We start from the raw sequence: 24,415 nt of genomic DNA on the forward strand, positions 1-24,415 counted from the left end.
GCTACCTCTTGTGTCACCCCCTCTACCTCATAGATTGTAAGCTCTTTTGAGCAGGGCCCTCAGTCCCATTGTGTGAAATGACGTTCTTTGTTATGTATGTCTGTATCTGAACCCTATAAATTGTACAGTGCTGCGGAATATGTTGGCGCTATATAAATAAAATGTATTATTATATGCACTCCTGGTTTGTCCAAGCATGCATTCTGAGGGGAGAGGAGTAAACGGCTGCCAGACACCTCTGACGTTGGGTTATCTCCCCTAAGAACACAAGAATCAGACATGTTGAAAGCCATTCTTCTCCGACGCGCGAGTGAACTCATCCAGGCGTCGGAGGGTTATACGGACCTTACTGAGCATGCGCAGTACACTCTGTTCGGCGAAGATGTGAGGATCGTACAGCGCATGCGCGCAATTGCGGCCGACTGTGCAGGCGTCAGACATAACGAAGAAAGAAGACGACAGACAAGGGGAGGAGGCAGATGAAGAAGAAGGACGCCCCCATTGCTGCCGAGACCTCATTAGCATACCGGTAAGTACCGGTATTTCTAAGGAACAGTGCGATGGAGACAACATCTAGAGGAAGGAGACAAATAGCCTTTCTTAAGGCTATTCCGACGTGGTAATTAGAAAAAAAAGTTGCTTTAATGGTAGAATCCCTTTAAAGAAACCGCAGGGAGAATCCAAGAAGGAAAGGTTTTTAAAGGCTATTCCAACATGCCTTTAGTTAAAAATGAGTTTTGCCAATGGTAGACTCTCTTTAAGGTTGTGCTTCTATTATACTATTACACAGCAGTGTGATAAGATACACTTACTGTATATGAATAATCCTATTATTCATTATTTTATAGTATTACATAGTATTACAAAAACAAATACTTGTAACAGACTGTCATTTTTACTGTTAATACCAGCACTGAAGGTAGAATACCTGCTATGTACGTTGCTGCTTTCACTACAGGCTACTGTACTCCTTTTGGTAGTTTTACTGTTTATCAGTTATGACCAACTTCCTTTTACAAAGGAAACACTTAAAAAGTCAGAGCAATGTTCCAAGTCAAGAACGGAAAGACTCAGTTGAGTAAGTGAATGACACAATACAATGTTACAAACGCAGCTAACAAGTTGAGGAACTGTTTGTTTCACATATCTAAAAAGCTGAGGACTAAACCCATCAACTCTCACACCCATCATCTGTATGCAAGGTACGTTACCCATAAAAGTCATAATTTGCTGTTCTATTGATTCTAATTCAAGCTGATACAACAAAGCTTTATGATAGCCCATGTCACACAGTATGGCGAGAACAAATTCATGTGACTTCTATAAGAAAAATCTGTATGAACAAATTAATGAGAGATGTAAAATTGTCGACCAGCCCGGACTCACATGTTTTGTTCCTTTTTTTAGTCATTTCCTATATATAAACCTATCAATCTACCTTATACCACATGGTAGAGCAGTACAATCCTGTAGGTGCAGGTGCAGGGTATAAAGGCACCCACTCCAAAGGGACCACTAAGTCCTACACGGCAAAGCAGTATGCAGCACTGTAATGTATAAAGTTAATAGTTTAATCAACCATGTGACATGACAGAAGCCTCTATGAATAGTTTACTTTATACATAAAAGAGAATCTTTTATATACTCTATCTATCTATCTATCTATCTATCTATCTATCTATCTATCTAATATCTATCTATCTATCTATCTATCTATCTATCTATCTATCTATCTATCTATCTATCTAATATCTATCTATCTATCTATCTATCTATCTAATATCTATCTATCTATCTCTCTATCTATCTATCTATCTATCTATCTATCTATCTAATATCTATCTATCTATCTATCTATCTATCTATCATATCATACACTTTTCTTCATACTTGGATTTCTCTTCTACACCATTGCCCTGCCATGCTGTGTATATATGTTGTCCCATGGTGACCAAATGCCATAGACATATACTCTGAATACATGTTACACTTGCCATGAACGTAGTGGATACATACTGCGCAGAGCCCATTCATATGGGAAATACACACTGCACAGGGCCCACTCATATGGAGGATACATATTGCCCAGGGCCCACTCATATGGGGAATATAAACTGCACACGGCCCATTCATATGGAAGATACATACTGCACAGGGCCCACTCATATGGGGGATACATACTGCACAGGGCCCACTCATATGGGGGATACATACTGCACAGGGCCCACTCATATGGGGGATACATACTGCACAGGGCCCACTCATATGGGGGATACATATTGCACAGGGCCCAACTAATATGGGGAATACATACCACACAGGGCCCACTAATATGGGGGGATACATACAGCACAGGGCCCACTCATATAGGGGATACAAACTGCAGTGGGTGGGGCCAGACGGTGGCTCAGTGGTTAGCACTGCAGCTTTGCAGCACTGGAGTCCTGGTGTTCAAATCCCGCCAAGGGCAAAAAAAAAAAAAAAAAAAAATGCAAGGAGTTTGTATGTACTCCCCATGTTTGCATGGATTTCCATTCCATATTCCAAAAAAACCCCTGCAGCGGGCCCACTCAAATGGTAGATACATACTGCACAGGGCCCACTCATATGGGGGATATATACCGTACAGGGCCCACTCATATGAGAGAAACATACCGCACAGGGCCCACTCATATGAAAGATACATACCGCATAGAGCCCACTCATATGGGAGATACATACCATACAGGGCCCACTTACACAGTGGATACATGCTTTACTTCCACCACTCACACACACACTGGACATATGCTGCACATGTACCACTTGTATTAGATAGCAGATACACGTCATGATGATGTCATGTCACACAACTATTAACACACTTACCAGACTTTTCTGACTGTTTCTAAGTCCCAGCAGAATCAATGCAGACAGGAGACTGATATTATCTCCTGCTGAGATACACCCCACACTCAATATAATATATAAAGCCCACCGATTTACCTCATAAACTCCATTACTGTCCAGGTCCTTGGGGCCTAATATTATCTAGTAAGCAAGAGCCAACTAAAACTCTGTTGGGCAGATAAACAACTACTTACTTAAAGTGTCTAATGCAGTTGAGAGTCTGGCATACATTTAGTCTGTCTAGTCTAACTTTACCCCACTTATTAGTTGGCTTTATTTCCAGCACAATTTTTCCGCAAAAAGTTGTCTCAATTTACATCATTTTGGCGCATTGTCGAAAATTTTGGCTCATTACTGTCACAATTTTGTATATTATGTTCTGCCTCATTTTCAAATAAGCTCCACCCACCTGTCAGATAAGTGGCAGAAACTGTTAGAGGCCGTGACCCCACATGTCGGAAACTCTGCAGAAAAAAACGTGGCATTTTACAGTCATAGCAAAGTGGAAGGGATTCTAGCATGTACCATACAACTCTTTATCAATACCATTCCCACTTTGCGGAAAAATGTTGAGATTTTGGAAATCGCAGCATGTCCAAATCTTCTTACACTACAATATGTTTACACATTATTAAAACACAGCGGTCTATATTTCATTGTCATTTCACATTATCACTCAGCCAAGAGACCTGTAAATGGCTCCTTTGTCTCAATGTTATTTTATTAATGAACAACCTATTTTAATTAGGACCTTGGGCAAGTCTTTTATGTTTTAGACTATTTTCTGGCTTCATGTCATATTTTATAGTATTTTATTGCAATGTTTTAGTATGTACTATGAAACTCTGAGCCAAAGATATTGGTTTCGTGAAAATATTATTACTCAGTGATGTTAAACAGAAAGAGACAAGTGCTGACTTGACAGATAATATAGCATTATCATTTCCAGAACAGTATAAATGATTCTCCCCCAGATACCAAATACGAGATACTTGGTTTTATGTTCAATGGAGAAAGACAAATAAGTTACTGCCAGACTGCTGTACATTGTAGAAGAGCTGGAAGCCCCAATGTAAATTAGTTGGCCAGCCAAAGTCACTAAACCTGTGCAGCCACCGGGCAATTATTTAATGTCTATGGACACCTTAAAGAATAACGTTTTGCTGCTAAACATGTGTTTTAATATAATGTGTGTATAAAATTTAGAATTCACTTTATTATATAGATACCGATGTGCCTTTAGAGTTTCTCTACCCCCATGTGACCTTCTCTATCCTTTGCCGAGTCTAGAGATGAGCGAACAGTAAAATGTTTGAGGTTCGATATTCGTTTCGAGTAGCCCCTCAATATTTGACTACTCAAATCGAATATCGAATCCTATTATAGTCTATGGGTGGAAAATGCTTGTTTCAGGGGTAGGCAACATTCGATCAAATTATACTTACCAAAGCCACGAGTGAGGGTCGGGCTGGATCCTCCGAGAAGTCTTCTCCTTGCAGCGTCCCCGCGGCATCTTCCGGCTCTTAATTCACTCTGCCAGGCATCGGGCCTGGGCAGAGCCGACTGCGCATGTCCGCTTGTAGTGCCTGGCAGAGTGAATTGAGAGCCGGAAGACGCCGCGGGGAAGCTGCACGGAGAAGACTTCTAAAGGTAGGAGAAGAACCAGCGTTGATTGGCCGACTGTATAGCATTCGGCCAATCAATGCTGGTTCTGCATCGAACTTTTACATTCGAATAGCGAGCGGTACTCGATCGAGTACGAGTATTTCGAATACTGTAGTATTCGATCGAATACCTACTCGATCAAGTATTACTCGCTCATCTCTAGCCAGGTCAGAAAGTCTCTTTTCATAAACTGCATGTCAGGCTTTTCAGTGCATTCCTATAGGAGTCATATTGAGGCACTTATAGGAGAGCCTTTTGCCTTTGCATGCTGTTCTTCCCTCCCTGCACTTATTGTTTTTAGAGATGTATTGCCTGAAATAAAGAAGTTTTTTACAAAGACGAGCCTTGATGTGGGTGAGTGCCCTTCCAATTTTTCTACTAGTTTGTTATTGCCACAGTGCTCTATTTCTGGTTGTTGAGCACCCCCACGGCTCTTGATATAAAAGGTTTTATTCCTTATATATACCTCCAGCTTACTAGGACTCACATTCGTATATTCAGCAGTGCCATCCTGTTTATTCTCCTTTTCCAGTTTACTTATAGGAAAGCATTGGAAGTCTTGACTTCTGGCTCATTGGAGGTAATATCTACAAAATAATCAAAATTGTAAAATAGAGGGAAGGATAGCAAATTGGTGGGAGTACTTTAAATATGTATGATTAGTTTAACAACATTCTGTGTCGCCGGATCTACATTGAATTGCAATGCTTACTTTGTCTCAAATTGACATTTTTTCATATTGTTATACACAAGTAAGCTACATACTCAATCCATATTCATTACAAGAGACCTCTTATACAGGCAGTAGTGTCCTTATGTAAGGACATCACCATACTATATTGCCCAGTAAGTTTAGCTACACTTTATTGCATTGTACAGTGATCATTGCCCTCGGGAACATTAGAAAGACTATACTGACATGGATTTCTGAAGGGGAGTTTACAAATATTATGGTACTTACATGCTACAGAATCTGACAAAAACCTGTTCTATTAGACACCAGGGCTGGGATGCACCAAGAAAATAACCAATAAACCTTGGCATATTCCTGTGCCTGCTCACCACCTTGTGGATAGATTGTGATGGGAATCTAGGTAGACAGGCACCCTGGTCCACCGGATTTACTATAATTCATGCCAGAAAACTGGTGCTAGTTATACCACAAATCTATACCTGTTGCTGACTGGCGTAGATTTGAGATCAGGCTGGATTAATTCTGGCATATTTTACATCTCTCGATAAATAAATTAAGACTGGCATAAGAATACCGTCTTCCCATATATATTAAGATATTCTGCCCTAGAAGCATTGTTTATAGGGTAAAATATCTTTCTATATACAGTACCTGATGGAGTCTATACAGCATCACCCTGAGACCGCCATGGCCTCTTTGGCTAGGGTGCAATATATCTGACTATCAGACCAATTTTGGCTACATATAGACAGTTTTAGTTTACTGGTATCCTGCTTGTTGCTTATATACTGTCAATATGTCACACAGCACTTTATAGAGAATATCATCAGTCTTCTCGCCAATGGGGCTCCAATAAGTCATTTCTCAGACACATGTTATACACATTAGGACAAATTTCACAGGAAGTCAGTCAACCTGCCAGTTTATTTCTGGATTGTGGGTGAGAAACAACAAACACTCACACATAGACACGCACACACACACACACACACACACACACATAACATAAACACAAAGACATAACATACACACACAGACGTAACATACACACAAAGACAAAGACGCAAACACACACATAGACACAGACACAGAGTCCACCTCATGGCTGTGATGGTCTCTGTCCATTAATTGTTTACCAGGCACATCACCATACATTTTCTAGTGGCTGGGGCTTGTAATGCAGATCAGAGCAGCTCAGTTCCATGCAAGTATATAGGACTCAGCCGCGATACTACAGACAGCTATGATGAAATCTCCTATGCAATTATTGTGGGGACAGCTGTTGGACCGACAATAATCAGAAATCAATGGCCTTTCTATCAATATCACAGTCCCGGAAAACTCTATGAAGCTTCCTATAGTCTACGATGTTATGACATCCATATTCATGTTTCACAAAACCCATGTTACAGACCTTCCTCATAGTGAGTATTTCATAGTGTTACTTCCTTTTACCAATAGGTATATAAACATTGTAGAAACATGGAACGAAGAAAACAAAAAGGCAGAAAGATGGGTTCTTCAAGAAGACTCATGATGAAACAAGAAGACGCAGCTGAGGTAGAGGCTGAAGCCAGTCCAAAAACTGAAGAAGATTGTATTTTTAATGAAATGGCAGAAAAAATCCAACAACTTTTGTCAAATGATAGCACGAATACTAATTTATTTATAACAAGAGAGGATTTGGAGGTAAATAAAAATATTATACTGTGCATATATTACAGACATTTCTGCTGCCCGTTTTTGCCCCTGGGTTTTGGCCTCATGCAAATGACAATATTTTTTATCCACAACAAGGGATCTGCAATTGCTCAATTGATCGATGTACAAACACATTCATTACTATGGGTCCATACACACAACCGTAGCCATAGCCCGGGTCATATTGAAGAGCCGCAGTATATAGAGCAGTCATTCATTTCAATGTATTGTTCAGTGATTACAATGACCCATCTATGTGTCATCTGTGCCGTTTTACTGACCCGTACACTGCACATAGTCGTGTCACGAGACATTAACATGACAGTAAGCAGTAGGAAAGTGCCCTCTAGTTGTAGTTCCAGGCAGGGGGCTACTTACAAGACCATTAGGCATCTACATTAGCCGATCACAAAGGATGATGGAGATCTGCCAATGTCTTCCAATCCAAGCAGTATTAGGGTGCGTTCACACGATGTGACGTGCCGCGTGATCTGGCACGTATACAGCGTGTGAGAGTTTGCGCGCCGTATACGCTCCCATTGATTTCAGTGGGAGTTAGGATCGTATACGCTGCATTATTTTGCGGCCGCAAAATCATGGCCGCAAAATAACGCGGCGTATATGATCCTAACTCCCATTGAAATCAATGGGAGCGTATACGGCGCGCAAACTCTCACACGACGTATGTGCCAGATCACGCGGCACGTCACATCGTGTGAAGGCAGCCTTATAAACCAAGCAAATATGGAAGTATATCTCTATGGAAACTCCTCATGTGATAATTTTTTTCTATTCTTCAGAAAATCAGTGCCATCGTTTTCTGTAGTGTTGAAGACTTAGAAAGACTCTTTGATGAATTAAATAAAGAAGAGAAAGGATATCTTACTTATGAAGAATTCACTTCAGGACTGAGTATGTGTTAAATTTAGTTCATAAAATATTCCATTATATATTAAAAGAAAAGGCAGCAATCAAGTAGAAAATGAAGTAAAATGAGATGAATTTAGACCTTGTTGCAATGTTTCAGGACTACTTGTGAGTAGAGTTGAGCCGATCTTGAGATTTCAGAATCGTTTTTAAAATCCGATTTCCGATCATTTTCCATCCGAACCCGATTCCAATCCCAATTCCGATCATAATGCAAGTCAATGGGATTTTTTAATGATCAAAAATAGATTTTAAAAATGATCCTATTCAGTACACAGTGTGGAGTCCAAAAATTGAAGGCTTCAATTTATGGACTCCACGCTGTGCAGTGAATAGGCGGGGCTTGTTGTGCCTACTCCCAGCATCAGTAACACTAGCCTACGGAGGTCGGGGTGTGCACGACGCTCTGCTGGCGTCTGAATGAGAGAGTAGAGGACAGAGAGCAACGGCCCAGAGCTCCAGGGAACGGCAGTGGTTCTGTGCAGATAACTATGGTTGAGCGATCAGGATCGGAATTCCGTTCCCGATCTTTTTTTGGCAGGATCGGAACCCAATTGCAATCGTGAAATTTACTTGATTGCCGATCGGGATCCAATCTTTTCCGATCCCCATTGCTCTACACTACTTGTGCGCTTTAGTCAAGCAATGAAACATTGAGCTGAAACGTAACATGGAATAAATTCACCTCATTTACTTCATTTCCTATCTATTTATCTATCTATTTATCTATCTATCTATCTATCTATCTATCTATCTATCTATCTAGGTTTTGATGACTGGTATGTGCTGGACTACATCCCTGCTTAAATGCTATGTTTATGAATATGAATTAATTATTTCTAGGAAGTCTGTCAGCAAGCCAATTAAAAACACACCAATGTGGATGCACAAGTGAAAAACAGAATCAAGTATGTTCTTGGTGTTTCATATCTATGAAGTGGCCTCTCTGCTGTAAACATTTTCCATCCCCTCCCTTCTGCTTTTGAGAGATGGCCATAGCACTCATTTAGGATAGCACTAGACACTTTCAGACCAATTTTGAGAAACAAATGTTATTGTTTGTACAATAAAAAGATATACAATTTTCCAATATATCTTCTGTATCAATTCCTCACAGTTTTCTAGATTTCGGCTCGTTGTCATTCATTCTCTTATATCTAGGAGATAAAAGTCTGACCATGGTCATGTGATTTACGGTCCATGATCATGTGATTTACGGTCCATGGTCATGTGATGAGCACACAGGTGCACAGCTGATTACCAGGCAGATGTCTGATTACTGTGCTGTGACTATAACGAGCAGCACCTGTGTACTAATCACATGACCATGGACCGTAAATCACATGACCATGGACCGTAAATCACATGACCATGGTCAGAGTTTTATCCACTGGAAATAACAGAATGAATGACAGTAAGGAGAGATCTAGAAAACTGTGAGGAATTCATACAGAAAGTATATTGGAAAATTGTATCATTTTTATTATACAAACCATAACATTTGTCTCTCAATATTGGTGTGAAAGTGGCCAACCCCTTTAAGACCAAAGTGGAAGGGTTAGGTAATGTTTACTGCACAGAGATCACTTCACTTTTAGAGAAAGGCCAGTGCACACATAGTATCATTGAACAAGGTGTATTAAAGGGGTATTCCTGTCTCGCTTGTTCAGCAACCTGCAGGCTCTGTGCTCTGTTCACTTTCTGGTTTTCTCAGTACATTGGTGGGCGGGGTTTCACTTGCTCTGCTATCTCTATTCATAGCAGTATGTTTGCAGTCAGTAATGAGGGATTGGTTGTACGTAAATTACCACAGTATGAGGCTAATGTAGAAGCTGATGTAGCAGAGCTGGATTTGAGTCAGTTTGCAATACATACAGAGGTAAGGAACTCCCTATCTCAGCCCTTATCAGCCAAATTCAATTAACCAACTGATAAGTGGAAAAGCAGGAGATAAAACAGCTCAGAAATGCCAGAGCTCTCACCTACCCCTTCCCCTATCTGAGAGCAAGAGCTCCATTACTTGTCTGTGGCAGAAACATACACAGTTCAGAGGTGCTGCCGATCACTCAGCCCCCCCCACCCCCCCCCCCCCCACCCCCGAGAGCAGGCAGCTCACTTGTGGACTGAGCAGATAAGCTCAGTCCACAAGTGGCCCATAGTCATAGAAATGCAGTGTAAACAATGAAGTGAATAAATTAAGATAGTGGCCAAACAAAGCAGTTTTGATAAAGCAATGTATTTAGGAAAAGTCTTAAATCCACATAAAATAGCAGTATAAATAGGATGCTTTTGATGGGACAACCTCTTTAAGTCCTCATTTTCTCACCTCTGTTCATCCTCCTGAACACACCATCCCCACTGTGAAACATGATGGTGGCAGCATCATGTTGGGGGGATGCTTTTCTTCAACAGGGACAGGGAAGCTGGTCAGAGTTCATGGGAAGATGGATGGAGCTAAATACAGGGCAATCCTTGAAGAAAACCTGTTAACCACTTCTGGACCGCCCATAGACTATAAACGTCCGGGAAGTGGTTGCCTTGTTCTGACAGGCAATAAAAATTATTGTAATGGAGAGGAAAAAGTATTTTATAAAGTTTTTCAGTGACACTTTGTGTTATTAAATAAAAAAATAATAATAATTTGAAAACCAGACAATTTCCCTCCTATTATGTTTATATTTTCCCGGGTATAAAAAAAATTAAAACACATTCGAAAATAAAAACAACATAAAAATAAAGCCCTATGTGTCCCCGAAAAAAGACGCAAAAATTAGTTGACTAAGACATACAGGAAAAATGTTACAGCCCGCACATAAAAAATAAACCTAAAATGTGTCTGGTCCTGGACCACAAATTGGCCCGGTACTGAAGTGGTTAAAGGCTACAAGACTTGAGAATGGGAAGGAGATTCACCTTCCAGCAAAACAATGACCCTAAACATATAGTCAGAGCTTTGTTTTAGATCACAGAATATTCATGTGTTAGAATGGCCCAGTCAAAGTCCAGACCTAAATCCCATTGAGCATCTGTGGCAAGTCATGTAAACTGCTGTTCACAGACACTGTCCATCCAATCTGGCTGAGCTTGAGCTATTTTGCAAAGAAGAAGACTGGGAAAAAATCTCAGTCTGTAGATGTGCAAAGCTGGTAGAGACAGACCCCAAAAAGACTTGCAGCTGTAATTGCAGCGAAAGGGGGTTCTACAAATTATTGCTATAGGGGGGCTGAATACTTTTCATGTTACACTTTTCATATTTTTATTTGGCTAAAACTTTGAAAACCATGTATCATTTTCTTTCCACTTCACAACTTTGTGTTGGTCTATCACTTAAAATCTCAATAAAATACAGTTTGTGGCTGTAAGGTGACAAAATGTAAAAATGTTCAAGGGGTATGAATACTTTTGAAAGGCACTGTATATAAATAGATATACATGTAGACACACACATCCATATATTATTTATATGCATACAGTATATAGTACATGCATATTTTGATTGAGTTTAGATTGGAATGAAATGTTTATTTTTAGATGGACATTAAGTTCTTTAGAGCTGAAGCACAAAGGACACTTTCATCTCCGAGATCACAAGCTATTGTCTGTTTTGTCCTGTATCCATTTAGACGTTAAGTGATACAGAGTAATAAGGAAGTGGTCAAAGAGCTTCAAAGGGATGATATCATTGTCCTATTAACTCTCATACATTTAGTATTTTCAGCTGCATTCTGTATATCACCAAGGTATATACATTTTATATTCATTTTTCTGTCTTATAATTTCCATCAAAATAGAATATAACCAACTTATTTGTCTGTGTGTATATCATTTGGTAGTCTAAGGGCTTGTTCACACAATCTTTTGGCAGCAGATTTTGAGGCGGAATCCGCCTCAAAATTCGCTGTCAAAAATGGCTCCCATTGACTTCAGTGGGAGCCACTCGCTTCTTTTTTCCTCCCTGGCTACACAGGACGATGTGCTGCCAATGATCTTCATCTTTCATCCAGCATAAAATATACAATTAGCTGATCAGCGAGTGATCACACTTGTTTGTCAGCTGATTTACAGCACTATTTGACATTGCTATTATCGTTAACAAGGGTGAACAAGCTATTAGGTTTTTAGGAGCGATTGTTGCCGATAATGGCCCTGAATATCACATAGTCTAATAGGACTTTAACAGTACTGAGCAAACTAAGAAAGCAAGGGAGAAAACTATGTGTCTACCCCATCCATTGTTGCTTCCTGTCAGGGCTGCCATCAGCACCCAGCTTACCCGAGGCCCCATGCTCCATAATACTGTATGCAAGGGCTGCTATGGGACATTATAATGCGTATAGGGGCTGCTTTGGGACTTTACACTGTGTTGAGGAGCCGCTATAGGACCTTGTATTGTGCACAGAGGCCATTTTTTTAAATTATACTGTGTGCAGGGGATGTTATGAGACATTACACTGTGTGGAGGCCACTGTGGGATATTATAGTGTGTGTAAAAGGGGAGTTATGCCATGTAGGAGCCATGATAGGGGGTGCTATGCTGTGTTGGGGTTCCCAAGACGACAGTTTGCTATGGTGCTCAGTTTTGCTAGTTACACCCATAGAGAGAGAGAGAGAGAGAGAGAGAGGGGGGAAGAGAGAGATACTGTGCAACTTGTATGGATGGAAAATGTCCTTTTATTGGAAACAGCAGCACACCACGAATCAGTCGTTGCACTTGAGAAAGGTTCCTGTGAGGACTGATATGTGGTATACTGCTTTTTCCAATAAAAGGACATTTTCCATCCATACAAGTTGCTGGCAGACCAGATTGTTTTCTGTATTGGAAACCCTTTTGCCTGGAGAGGGGTTTCTGGTGTGCAATTTATGGGATAATACCCAGAATTGTGGTGCTGCTACATTTGTTTATTTTTAAAACACACACACACACACACACACACACACACACACACACACACACACACACACACACACACACACATATATATATATATATATATACAGTCCTATGAAAAAGTTTGGGCACCCCTATTAATCTTAATCATTTTTAGTTCTAAATATTTTGGTGTTTGCAACAGCCATTTCAGTTTGATATATCTAATAACTGATGGACACAGTAATATTTCAGGATTGAAATGAGGTTTATTGTACTAACAGAAAATGCGCAATATGCATTAAACCAAAATTTGACCGGTGCAAAAATATGGGCACCTCAACAGAAAAGTGACATTAATATTTAGTACATCCTCCTTTTGCAAAGATAACAGCCTCTAGTCGCTTCCTGTAGCTTTTAATCAGTTCCTGGATCCTGGATGAAGGTATTTTGGACCATTTCTTTCTACAAAACAATTCAAGTTCAGTTAAGTTTGATGGTCGCCGAACATGGACAGCCCGCTCTCAAATGATCTGAAAACAAAAATTGTTCAACATAGTTGTTCAGGGGAAGGATACAAAACGTTGTCTCAGAGATTTAACCTGTCAGTTTCCACTGTGAGGAACATAGTAAGGAAATGGAAGACCACAGGGACAGTTCTTGTTAAGCCCAGAAGTGGCAGGCCAAGAAAAATATCAGAAAGGCAGAGAAGAAGAATGGTGAGAACAGTCAAGGACAATCCACAGACCACCTCCAAAGAGCTGCAGCATCATCTTGCTGCAGATGGTGTCACTGTGCATCGGTCAACTATACAGCGCACTGTGAAGAGGTAAACTATTTTGTGTTATGTTTCCATGTGATTTCTTCTTTGTAACCTTAGTGGTGGTACATAAGTCCCCAGATCTGGTAATATCTCTGTGTGAATGTTCTATTACTGCTTCTTATTTCTTTCTTTCCTCATTAGGCTGGCCACCTAATGCTCTATTTTCCTACTATTTCTTGTCTTACCATCTGGGAACCATATACTAACACTAAGGAACTGTTCACATTAACATGGATTTATAAAGTGTTTTTGCATATTTACCTGCATGAGTGGAGTTGCACTGGGTGTGTCTCCCCTGATCTTATAAGAGGCAAGTCTGCAGCAACTCCAGGGTTTTATAGGGAAAACTGCAGAGTATTATGGGAAATGTCTAAGGTATAAAATGATTCCAATTCCCAGAAAGCTGGGTATGTGTGTGTTGGTGAAGTTCACATGATGAATTGTTTGTGAGACTACAGCAGCCTGAGGTACAAGGTGTTTGTTGTATGCATTATGGAAATTTTCTGAAGAATTATTTTTTTTGTTAAAACTGGACTTCCTGAAATAAACTCCTTGGATTCTTTTCATCAATCAAGGTCCGATTGTTTTTTTGAAAAATCCCATGCTTCACATATGGTGTCAGAAACGGGATGATTTTTGGAGTATTGCTGTAAGTACTCAAGCCTAAAGAAACAAAGGAGTTATGTACAAGACACGTTCCTGGTGTATTAATGCAAAGCCGCCAACTAAGTCTGCAAAGCGAACTGTTGCAAGGAAACTGGTGAATATGGAAAGTCAAGGTGTCAGACAGAGAGCACTGCTAGAGGAGGATGCAGAAGTGCAAGGAGCCACAGCTGCTCCATTAACTCCAAGTGTTGCTGAGCCTTCTGAAAAGACTTTACCAGAGAGCATTGCTGACCTTATGAAATGGTTAACTGTGCAGCAGATCAATGCAGAAAAAAGGCAAATGGAGGAAGCCAGGAGAAATTGCGAGGAATTGCGACGTCAGGATGAACGCTGGAGGGAGCTGTTTCAAACCCTGAGACCGCCTGTTGCTTGGAAAGACCCTCGCATGACTAAACTTTCTCCAGAAGATGATATTGAAGCATATTTAACCACATTTGAAAGAATTGCACATACCTGTCAGTGGCCTAAGGAACAGTGGGTGGTAAGACTGGCGCCATATCTTACTGGGCAAGCTCAACTGGCATATAGCCACATGAACATGAATGATGCAAATAACTATGACTTGGTTAAAGAGACTATTCTAAGGCGATATGACATCAGTGAGGAAACCTATAGACAGAGGTTCAGAGAACTCAAGTACAGCTACACTGATGGTCCAAGAGAAGTCTTTACTCGCCTGCAAGACTTATACATGAAATGGATGAAACCAGACAACAAGACGACTGAGCAGATTAGTGAAGCAATCATACTTGAACAGTTTCTACAAATTCTTCCAGCTGATGTTCTTGCTTGGGTTAAAAAACATCGGCCCAAAAATGCTGACAAAGCTATTTCTTTGGCAGAGGACTTTATCCTAGCAAAGAGAGACTTAAGCAGGTCTGCAACTGGCCCAGCCAAACCATTCAGAACTTTCTCTGGAGGGAGAGGTCAAGAAGCCAGAAGTCCATTACAAACTGTCACCAGTGAAAAAATGTGCTATATTTGCCAAGAAAAGGGACACATAGCTAAATTTTGCCCCAGAAAAAGCACTAAAGGCACAAAGTCTGGATTGTTTTTTGCTAGCAGTGACTTCATGCTGCCAATCCAAGTTAATGGACAGAACGTGGATGCTTTGCTTGATTCTGGCAGTAAATTAAGCTTGGTAAAGGAGAACCTAATAACTCAGAAGATGGACTCTCCCAAAGTGCCAATTACTTGTGTTCATGGAGATACAAAAAAATACTCCACATCAAATATTGACCTGCAGTTGGATGAGAAATGTTTTACCATGCCAGCAGTTGTTGTTCCAGAACTACAAGTACCAGTGATCCTTGGAAGAACCACACCCGGATTCAAAGATTTGCTAATGGGGAAAAGCCAGCTGTCTGCTGTGACTACCAGAGCTAAAGCAAAGGCACACAAGAGAGGTGAGACTTTGGAGGACATTTTCCCATTCCATGAGGACATCATGGAGCCGCCATCATCAAAGCCTCTGAGAGTTCCAGGACAGCAGGATGTCTCTAGGAGAAGAGTTTCCCTGGATGGCAAGTATAAAAATGCTGACTTGTGGGACACTGATATTGCATTTGAACAAAAACAGGACATTGACTTATATGCATTGTATGAACACGGTTTAACTAACAGTAAAGTGGTTGCAGAAAGTGGTAAGCAGCTTGTTACACCCTATTATCTGGTGGAAAACAATATTTTATATAGAGTGTGTAGTCACCCAAAAACAGGAGAACAAGTGCAACAGTTAGTTGTGCCAAAAAAGTTTAGACCAGAAATTTTGAAATTAGCGCATGATATTCCTGTTGCTGGACATTTGGGTTATAAAAGAACTTTGGCCAGAGTACTCTATCGGTTCTATTGGCCTGGAGTTTATGATGAGATCACTACTTACTGTCGTAGTTGCCCAATATGTCAGTACACTGCTTCAGCTCCTCCCAAAGCAGAGCTTATACCCTTACCAATAATTGATGAACCATTTAATACTGTGGGTATGGATATTATCGGTCCACTAGAAAGAAGTTCCAAAGGTAACCGTTTCATTCTTACAATTGTTGATTACTGTACCAAGTATCCTGAAGCCATACCTATGCGCACAGTTACTGCTAAAAGAGTTGCAGAGGAAATTTTGAAGGTGTTTAGCAGGGTTGGATTACCTAAGCAAATCCTTACTGATCAGGGGAGTAACTTTACATCTTCCTTTCTGTTAGAAGTTTATAAGCTTCTTGGTATACAGCCTCTCAGGACTACCCCTTATCATCCACAAACTGATGGGTTGACTGAACGGTATAACCAAACCTTGAAAAACATGCTTAGGAAATTTGCACATAACGATCCAAAACTGTGGGACAAATGGTTGCCCTTTCTGTTATTTGCCTATCGTGAGGTTCCACAAGAGTCTATAGGGTTTAGCCCTTTTGAATTATTATATGGGAGACGACCCAGGGGACTCTTGGATGTTATTAAAGAGGTATGGGACGGTAAAGATGGTCATCAGAAAAATGTGGTGGAACATGTATTGGAAATGAGAGAGAGATTAATGAAATTGATTAAGGTAGCTCATGATAATGTCCACAAGGCAAAAGTTTACCAAAAGAAATGGTATGATCAACATGCCAAAAATAAATCGATTAAAGTTGGGGATAAGGTTCTTCTCTTGCTTCCCAGCAGTGAGAATAAGTTGTTGGCCAGATGGCAAGGGCCATATAAAGTGGTTAGACAAACAGGTCCTGTTGACTTTGAAATTGAAACCCCAGATAAAAAACAAAAAAATAAGGTTTACCATGTAAATTTATTGAAACGTTGGATTGAACCAGAGGTTGGTCCTAAAGATAACACTACCTGTAATATTGTCTCAGAGTCTTCACAGGATATGTCTGAAGAAATCTATGATTTGTTGAAAAATTGTGCTCACTGGTCAGAGGTAACATTGAATCCAAAGTTATCTAAAGAGCAACATTGTGATCTGAGGAAGATTATAGGGTCTAGTTCACATATTTTTGGAAGTAAGCCTGGCCGTGTATCATTAGTTTCTCATACAATAAATACTGGAGATCATCCACCTATTAGACAGAGACCTTATCGTATACCTGAAAAATTAAAGGGTAAGGCTGAAAATGAGGTTCAAGAAATGCTTAAATTGGGAGTTATTGAACCCTCTAAAAGTCCTTGGTCATCACCTGTAGTGATGGTTGGGAAAAAAGATGGGACAATAAGATTTTGCATAGATTTTCGTAAAATTAATGCTATATCTAGTTTTGACAATTACCCAATGCCACGTATTGATGAGCTCATAGATAGATTGGGGTGTGCAGAATATATTTCTACCCTAGATTTATGTAAGGGCTATTGGCAAATTCCACTTGATGAGAAATCAAAAGAAAAAACTGCCTTTGTGATGCCTAATGGTTTGTATCAGTTCAGAAACATGCCATTTGGTCTTCATGGTGCTCCAGCCACGTTTCAAAGAGCCATGGACTTACTCTTGAAGGATCATACGGAGTACAGTGCTGCTTATTTAGATGACGTGGTAATCTTTAGCAAATCGTGGGAAGAGCACTTGTATCACTTGGAAAAGGTGATAACTGAAATTGGGAAAGCAGGATTTACAATTAATCCACGTAAATGTGCTTTGGGATTCCAAGAAACAAAGTACCTTGGGTTTATTGTGGGTAGTGGTAAAGTAAGGCCAGAGATATCCAAAGTACAAGCCATTCAATCTGCGACTATTCCAGCCACAAAGAAAGAGGTCAGATCCTTTTTAGGTCTTGTTGGCTATTATAGACGTTTTATTCCAAACTTTGCTACTATCGTTGCTCCCTTAACCGACCTAACTAAAAAGAACAGTAGAGAGGACGTGATATGGACAACAGAATGTGATTTAGCTTTTGAACAAATAAAAGAAATTCTGTGTAAAGAACCAGTCTTACAAAGCCCAAACTTTGACAAACCATTTATTGTACAGACGGATGCATCTGAGGTGGGACTTGGGGCAGTCCTGAGTCAAGAGATTAATGGTGAGGAACACCCTATTCTTTATTTAAGTAGGAAACTTTTTCCCCGTGAACAAAAGTATTCTACAATCGAGAAGGAAGGGCTGGCGATTAAGTGGGCATTGGAGGCATTACGCTATTATTTATTAGGAAGAGAGTTTACTTTAGTGACGGATCATCATCCCCTCACTTGGATTCATACCATGAAGGACAAAAATGCCAGAATAACTAGATGGTATTTAGCATTACAGCCATTTAAATTTGAGATACAACATCGGTCAGGGTCCAAGCACCAAAATGCCGATCATTTGTCCAGGTATGGTGCTGAAGTGAAAGCTGTCTGAAGAAGGACAAGCTTCTTCTTAAGGGGGGAGGAATGTGAAGAGGTAAACTATTTTGTGTTATGTTTCCATGTGATTTCTTCTTTGTAACCTTAGTGGTGGTACATAAGTCCCCAGATCTGGTAATATCTCTGTGTGAATGTTCTATTACTGCTTCTTATTTCTTTCTTTCCTCATTAGGCTGGCCACCTAATGCTCTATTTTCCTACTATTTCTTGTCTTACCATCTGGGAACCATATACTAACACTAAGGAACTGTTCACATTAACATGGATTTATAAAGTGTTTTTGCATATTTACCTGCATGAGTGGAGTTGCACTGGGTGTGTCTCCCCTGATCTTATAAGAGGCAAGTCTGCAGCAACTCCAGGGTTTTATAGGGAAAACTGCAGAGTATTATGGGAAATGTCTAAGGTATAAAATGATTCCAATTCCCAGAAAGCTGGGTATGTGTGTGTTGGTGAAGTTCACATGATGAATTGTTTGTGAGACTACAGCAGCCTGAGGTACAAGGTGTTTGTTGTATGCATTATGGAAATTTTCTGAAGAATTATTTTTTTTGTTAAAACTGGACTTCCTGAAATAAACTCCTTGGATTCTTTTCATCAATCAAGGTCCGATTGTTTTTTTGAAAAATCCCATGCTTCACACGCACTTTGCACAAATAGAAGCTGTATGGGAGAGTGATGAGAAAGAAGCCGTTTCTGCACGTATGCCACAAATAGAGTTGCCTGAGGTATGAAAAAGCACATTTGGACAAGGCAGCTTCATTTTGGAAACAAAAATTGAGTTGTTTGGTTATAAAAAAAGGCGTTATGCATGGCGTCCAAAAAGAAACAGCATTCCAAGAAAAACACATGCTACCCACTGTAAAATTTGGTGGAGGTTCCATCATGCTTTGGGGCTGTGTGGCCAATGCCGGCATCGGGAATCTTGTTAAAGTTGAGGGTCGCATGGATTCCACTCAGTATCAGCAGATTCTTGAGAATAATGTTCAAGAATCAGTGACGAAGTTGAAGTTACGCCGGGGATGGATATTTCAGCAAGACAATGATCCAAAACACCGCTCCAAATCCTCAGGCATTCATGCAGAGGAACAATTACAATGTTCTGGAATGGCCATCCCAGTCCCCAGACCTGAATATCATTGAACATCTGTGGGATGATTTGAAGCGGGCTGTCCATGCTCGGCGACCATCTATCTTAACTGAACTTGAATTGTTTGTCCAAAATACCTTTATCCAGGATCCAGGAACTGATTAAAATCTACAGGAAGCGACTAGAGGCTGTTATCTTTGCAAAAGGAGGATCTACTAAATATTAATGTCACTTTTCTGTTGAGGTGCCCATACTTTTGCACCGGTCAAATTTTGGTTTAATGCATATTGCACATTTTCTGTTAGTACAATAAACCTCATTTCAATCCTGAAATATTACTGTGTCCATCAGTTATTAGATATATCAAACTGAAATGGCTGTTGCAAATACCAAAATATTTAGAACTAAAAATGATTAAGATTAATAGGGGTGCCCAAACTTTTTCATAGGACTGTATATATATATATATATATATATATATATATATATATATATATATATATATATATATTTAGTTATACCTCCTGAATTTCAAAGAACAGAAAGAGGGATAAAATGTGTGGTGCACATAGTGTGCTGCAGCAAATTTAGCTCCACCTACTTCTAAATTGATTCCGCCCATTCCCATCCTTTTCTCTTTGTGCTCCCCACACAGTATAATGCTCCTACAGTCACCCTAACATTATATGCTCCCACATTATAATGTTCTCCTCAAATTGACCCCACAGTATAAAGTCTCTCTCCTGCTGCACTCACAGTTTAATGTCCCCCTCCGGCTGCTCAAATGATTTAATGTCACACTCCAGCTGCTTCATAGTTTAATTCTCCCTCCAGCTGCCCCAATTTAAACTGGGGGCAACTAGAGGGGGACATTAAACGGGGGCAACTGGAGAGGGACATTATACTGTGGAGTTAGCTGGTGGGGGACATTAAACTAGGGCAGCAGGAGGGGGACGTTAAACTGGGGGCAACTAAAAGGAGACATTAATGTCCCCTCCAGTTGCCCCCAGTTTAATGTCCTCCTCCAGCTACCCCAGTTTAATGTCCTTCTTCACCTGCCCCAACAGTTTAAAGCTCCCTCTGTCTACCCATAGTTCAATGTCCTTCGTGTGCCCCCACAGTTTAATGTCCCCTCTATCTGCCCAACTAGTTTAATGTCCCTCATCATCTGCCAAAGTTTAATATAAAAAACACTGATACTCATGTTTCCTTGCTCCCCTGCTGCACAGTAACCGGTAAAAACAATTGGAAGCTACATTTTTACCATCAATTTACCAGTGTATTATTATCGTATAAATTCAGTTTATGAAATACAGGTGTTTTTTGGTGTATTGTTTTTAGCAGCATTTTCAGTTGCATAAATGTCTACAAAATACACATCAAATAGCAAAACTGCATATTTGGAGTGTATTTGGGGAAAAAAAATCACTTCTAAAACATTTTGAGACACACTCAAAATACACACCAAATATTATACCAAGCATACTGTATTTGGATGCATTTTTAGCCCTTCCATTTCCATCCAACTTGGATTGGAAAATCAATTTCAAAAACATTTGTAAGGATTAACAAACAGTTTTGAAGCTAAATGTGGGATGTGTTATAAATTTGCATCATATAAATATGTGTCTTCTGAAAGGTTAAGCATATTTTTCATGGATTCCACTGGGAGGCAATTTGAAGGTGTATTTGATTGTATATAGGTGTGTAAAACTGTCATAAAACTATTATTTTATACCTGAAAACACAATCTATTTTTTCTTGTGTGAACATACCCTAATTTGTGCAGGTGACCATTTTTATATCTAGTCCAGTTCACAGATTTCAGTTTTTCATGATTATTAAGCCCAATTCTAAAGTTATAAGAACCATAAATAGTAGCTTGCCATGAATCACAGTGTGACTTATTTGCATAAGCTTATTTTAATAGATGAAAAACTAAAATAAAGAAGTATGAAAGCTTAAAGGGATTGTCTCATGAGCAAATGACCTATTGTTTAAATCATGCTTTTATGTAAAAATATTTTTAAAGAATTTTTGGTGACGTTTTTAATTTTCCATGTTATTATATATATTTAAAAAAAAAAAAAAAAACCCCAACAACAAAAACTTTAAAATTGCATTTCCATCTCTTGCCACTGTGTGGAAGTCATTATGTAGAAAGGAGAGATGATACGCTATGAAATTACCTATTGTGATTAGAGGATTTTGCGTCTTATCTACATATACAGTATATATATATATATATATATATATATATATATATATATATATATATATATATATGATTCAGCTGTGATTACCCATGTGCTGATAAATGCATTGTCTGCTGTAGAAAACAGGAAGTCTTGGCATATTATTTGACTTAGTGGCCAGTGTGGAAATTTGAAAAATAATTTAACATAACATTTAAAAGGGGTTCTCCAGGAATATAAATATTATATATTACAAATAATCCTATAAATATCTTAGATGCTTGTTTTGTCCAAGGAAGGTAGTCACTTTGGTTAAAAAAAAGTCTGCTCCCTCCCATCGAGTAACCTGTCCCAGAACGTATCAGCTACTTGTGCTACAGCTGTGGTCCATGGTCCCACCTGCTCTCAAATAAAGGCATTTATATGTAACAATATGTTTTGTTTTGTTTTTTAATTTGCTGGATTTTCCCCAAGAACCCTTTTAAGGTGCTTGTACACATTAGATTAACTTCAGCCAAAGTCCCCATTTCAAATTTCAGAGGTCTCTGGAAGTGTATTATTCCTTTGTCCCCTTTAAGAACACCGGGGGTTCAGGAGGAAAAGGTAGTGGCTGAACAAGTATTCTTGTTGACAGCTAGCTAAGGTGTATGGTGACCTTCATGCAGAGGCTAAAAACCGTCATTACCTCTTCTGATTTTTTATCTTATCTGGCCCATTGTATCCTCTATTTTGAAAAAAGGCAAAAAAAATCACTTATTCTGCTTGTGCTGGATAATAACTTACCCTGCTTTATGTATTATAGAAAACCTCATCAATTCAAGTGGCAATCAATGGAATCAAACACGGAAAAGAAAATCGACAAAAAGAACGACAGCTTTTCCTCGTTCTCTGTCTTTAGAGGAAGCAGACACAGAAGAAAGGAAACAATTTAAGTCCTTTATGGAACAGCTTGGAGCACACAATGTGTTTGAAGAGTAAGGGTTGCTGTTTTTCTTCCATTATAGGATAGATTTCTATGAATTTTTTGTTATTTAATTATATATTCTGTCCTCTTATGATTTTGCATTTCATTTTCATTGAATACTAAATAACAGGTTATTGATGTTGTACATTGTATAAAAATAAAACATCCCAAAGGAAATTCTATTACATAAAAATAATCTTGAATTGAATGTCCTATCATGAAAACCACTATCTTTTTTTAAATTTTAATACATAAAAATTATGTAATTTTTCATATATTTTTTTTTATCAAGGTCGAACTCTGCTTATCTGAGGCAGAGCTTCAAATTTTCAGCCAGATTTATTACATTTTGAATATAAATACATATACTGCATTTTTAAAGCCAGGACAAATAGTTGAAGCAAAGCTATTATGTTATCTGGATTTTGGAAGAAGCATTATTAGAGTTTAATTTGTTGGTTAGTCAATATACTACACAAAATTGCTGGAATAATGGAAGTAGGGGAAGTCAGACAATGAGCCCTAAACTCGACTCAGCCCTTGTCCCTACCTACTTGCCACAACTGTCCTAATGACAGGAGCAACTGGGTGACGGTCCCTTCTCTGAAATAAGTGTACACAGAACAAGACAACACAAAACAACACATAAGCGAAGTTGGCAAGCAAGGGTCAAGGCCAGAGAGACAAAACAGTACAAAATCGTAACTCCAAAGCGTAGTCACAAGGGAAGCCACAAGTCAGAGGTCAGTAATACAATAGGAAGAATGAGTAGGAAGCTAACGAGGACAAAGTCACAGGACAGAGTCAAAATAGCCCGCAAACCTGTGTGGGCTTATGACCTGTATATAGAAAGTCCAAGACTTGCCCCAGACTTGATTGGAAGACTGGCTATCAATCACACAGGCAAGGCTAGGATTAACTATTTGATAGACAGAGGGAAACAAGGTGCAGGAGATGGGTGTGGAGGAAATCCAATTACAGAAGAGAGGTAATAGATCATTGTTCACACAGAGCAGCAAAAACTCTAAGCATGTAATCAAAATGTACATGCCTCCTCTGCCGCAGTGTGCGAGTGGAGGGTGGCACAGAGACCCGAACAGGCAGAGATGTTACACCTGTACTGCTTATAACTGCAAGCCCAGACTCTGCACAGTGATTGTCTTCACACTAGCTGTATACACAAAAAGTTGGATATTTTTAAGTCTATTCTCCATTTTTACTTCAGACCATTGGTTCAATAAACAAATTGCCTGCAAAAAGTGATTCTAACCTATAATTAACTTAGATTAGAAAATGAAATCACTGCAATTATAAAATTTATTCATTTTATCAAGTGAAAATGAGATCTGGAAACTGTGGACCAAGCTTGGCCAAGAAGAACCGCATCTATTGGAGAACCTTGAGGAATTTTTGTCAAAAGTTATAAATCAAATCAAAGATGCCAGAAAAGAGAAGGAAACATTGGAAATAATGTTAAAAAAGTAAGTTCAATGTAACAACAGTTTTAATTGAAAAGTATTAACCACAACCACAAATTATACAATACATCTTCTGTGAAGACTAGATTACCATATTATGCAATGTCAAGTAAAATGATTTTTGTAG

The 24,415-nt window shown here is 39.3% G+C and overlaps 1 protein-coding gene across 1 annotated transcript in view; it reads left to right on the forward strand.

Moving 5' to 3' along the window:
• Positions 1-1,167: 1,167 nt before the first annotated feature.
• Positions 1,168-24,415, forward strand: part of LOC142194059 (EF-hand calcium-binding domain-containing protein 4B-like) — a 51,997-nt gene continuing 28,749 nt past the window's right edge. The window contains exons 1-5 of the mRNA XM_075263086.1: positions 1,168-1,202; positions 6,710-6,937; positions 7,750-7,861; positions 22,649-22,820; positions 24,145-24,291. Of these exons, the coding sequence (XP_075119187.1) occupies positions 6,731-6,937; positions 7,750-7,861; positions 22,649-22,820; positions 24,145-24,291 (638 nt within the window). The 5' untranslated portion in view covers positions 1,168-1,202; positions 6,710-6,730. The remainder of the gene's footprint in view (positions 1,203-6,709; positions 6,938-7,749; positions 7,862-22,648; positions 22,821-24,144; positions 24,292-24,415) is intronic.

This window comes from Leptodactylus fuscus, chromosome 2 (assembly GCF_031893055.1).
Source record: "Leptodactylus fuscus isolate aLepFus1 chromosome 2, aLepFus1.hap2, whole genome shotgun sequence".
In the NCBI taxonomy this organism is placed as follows: Eukaryota; Metazoa; Chordata; class Amphibia; order Anura; family Leptodactylidae; genus Leptodactylus; species Leptodactylus fuscus.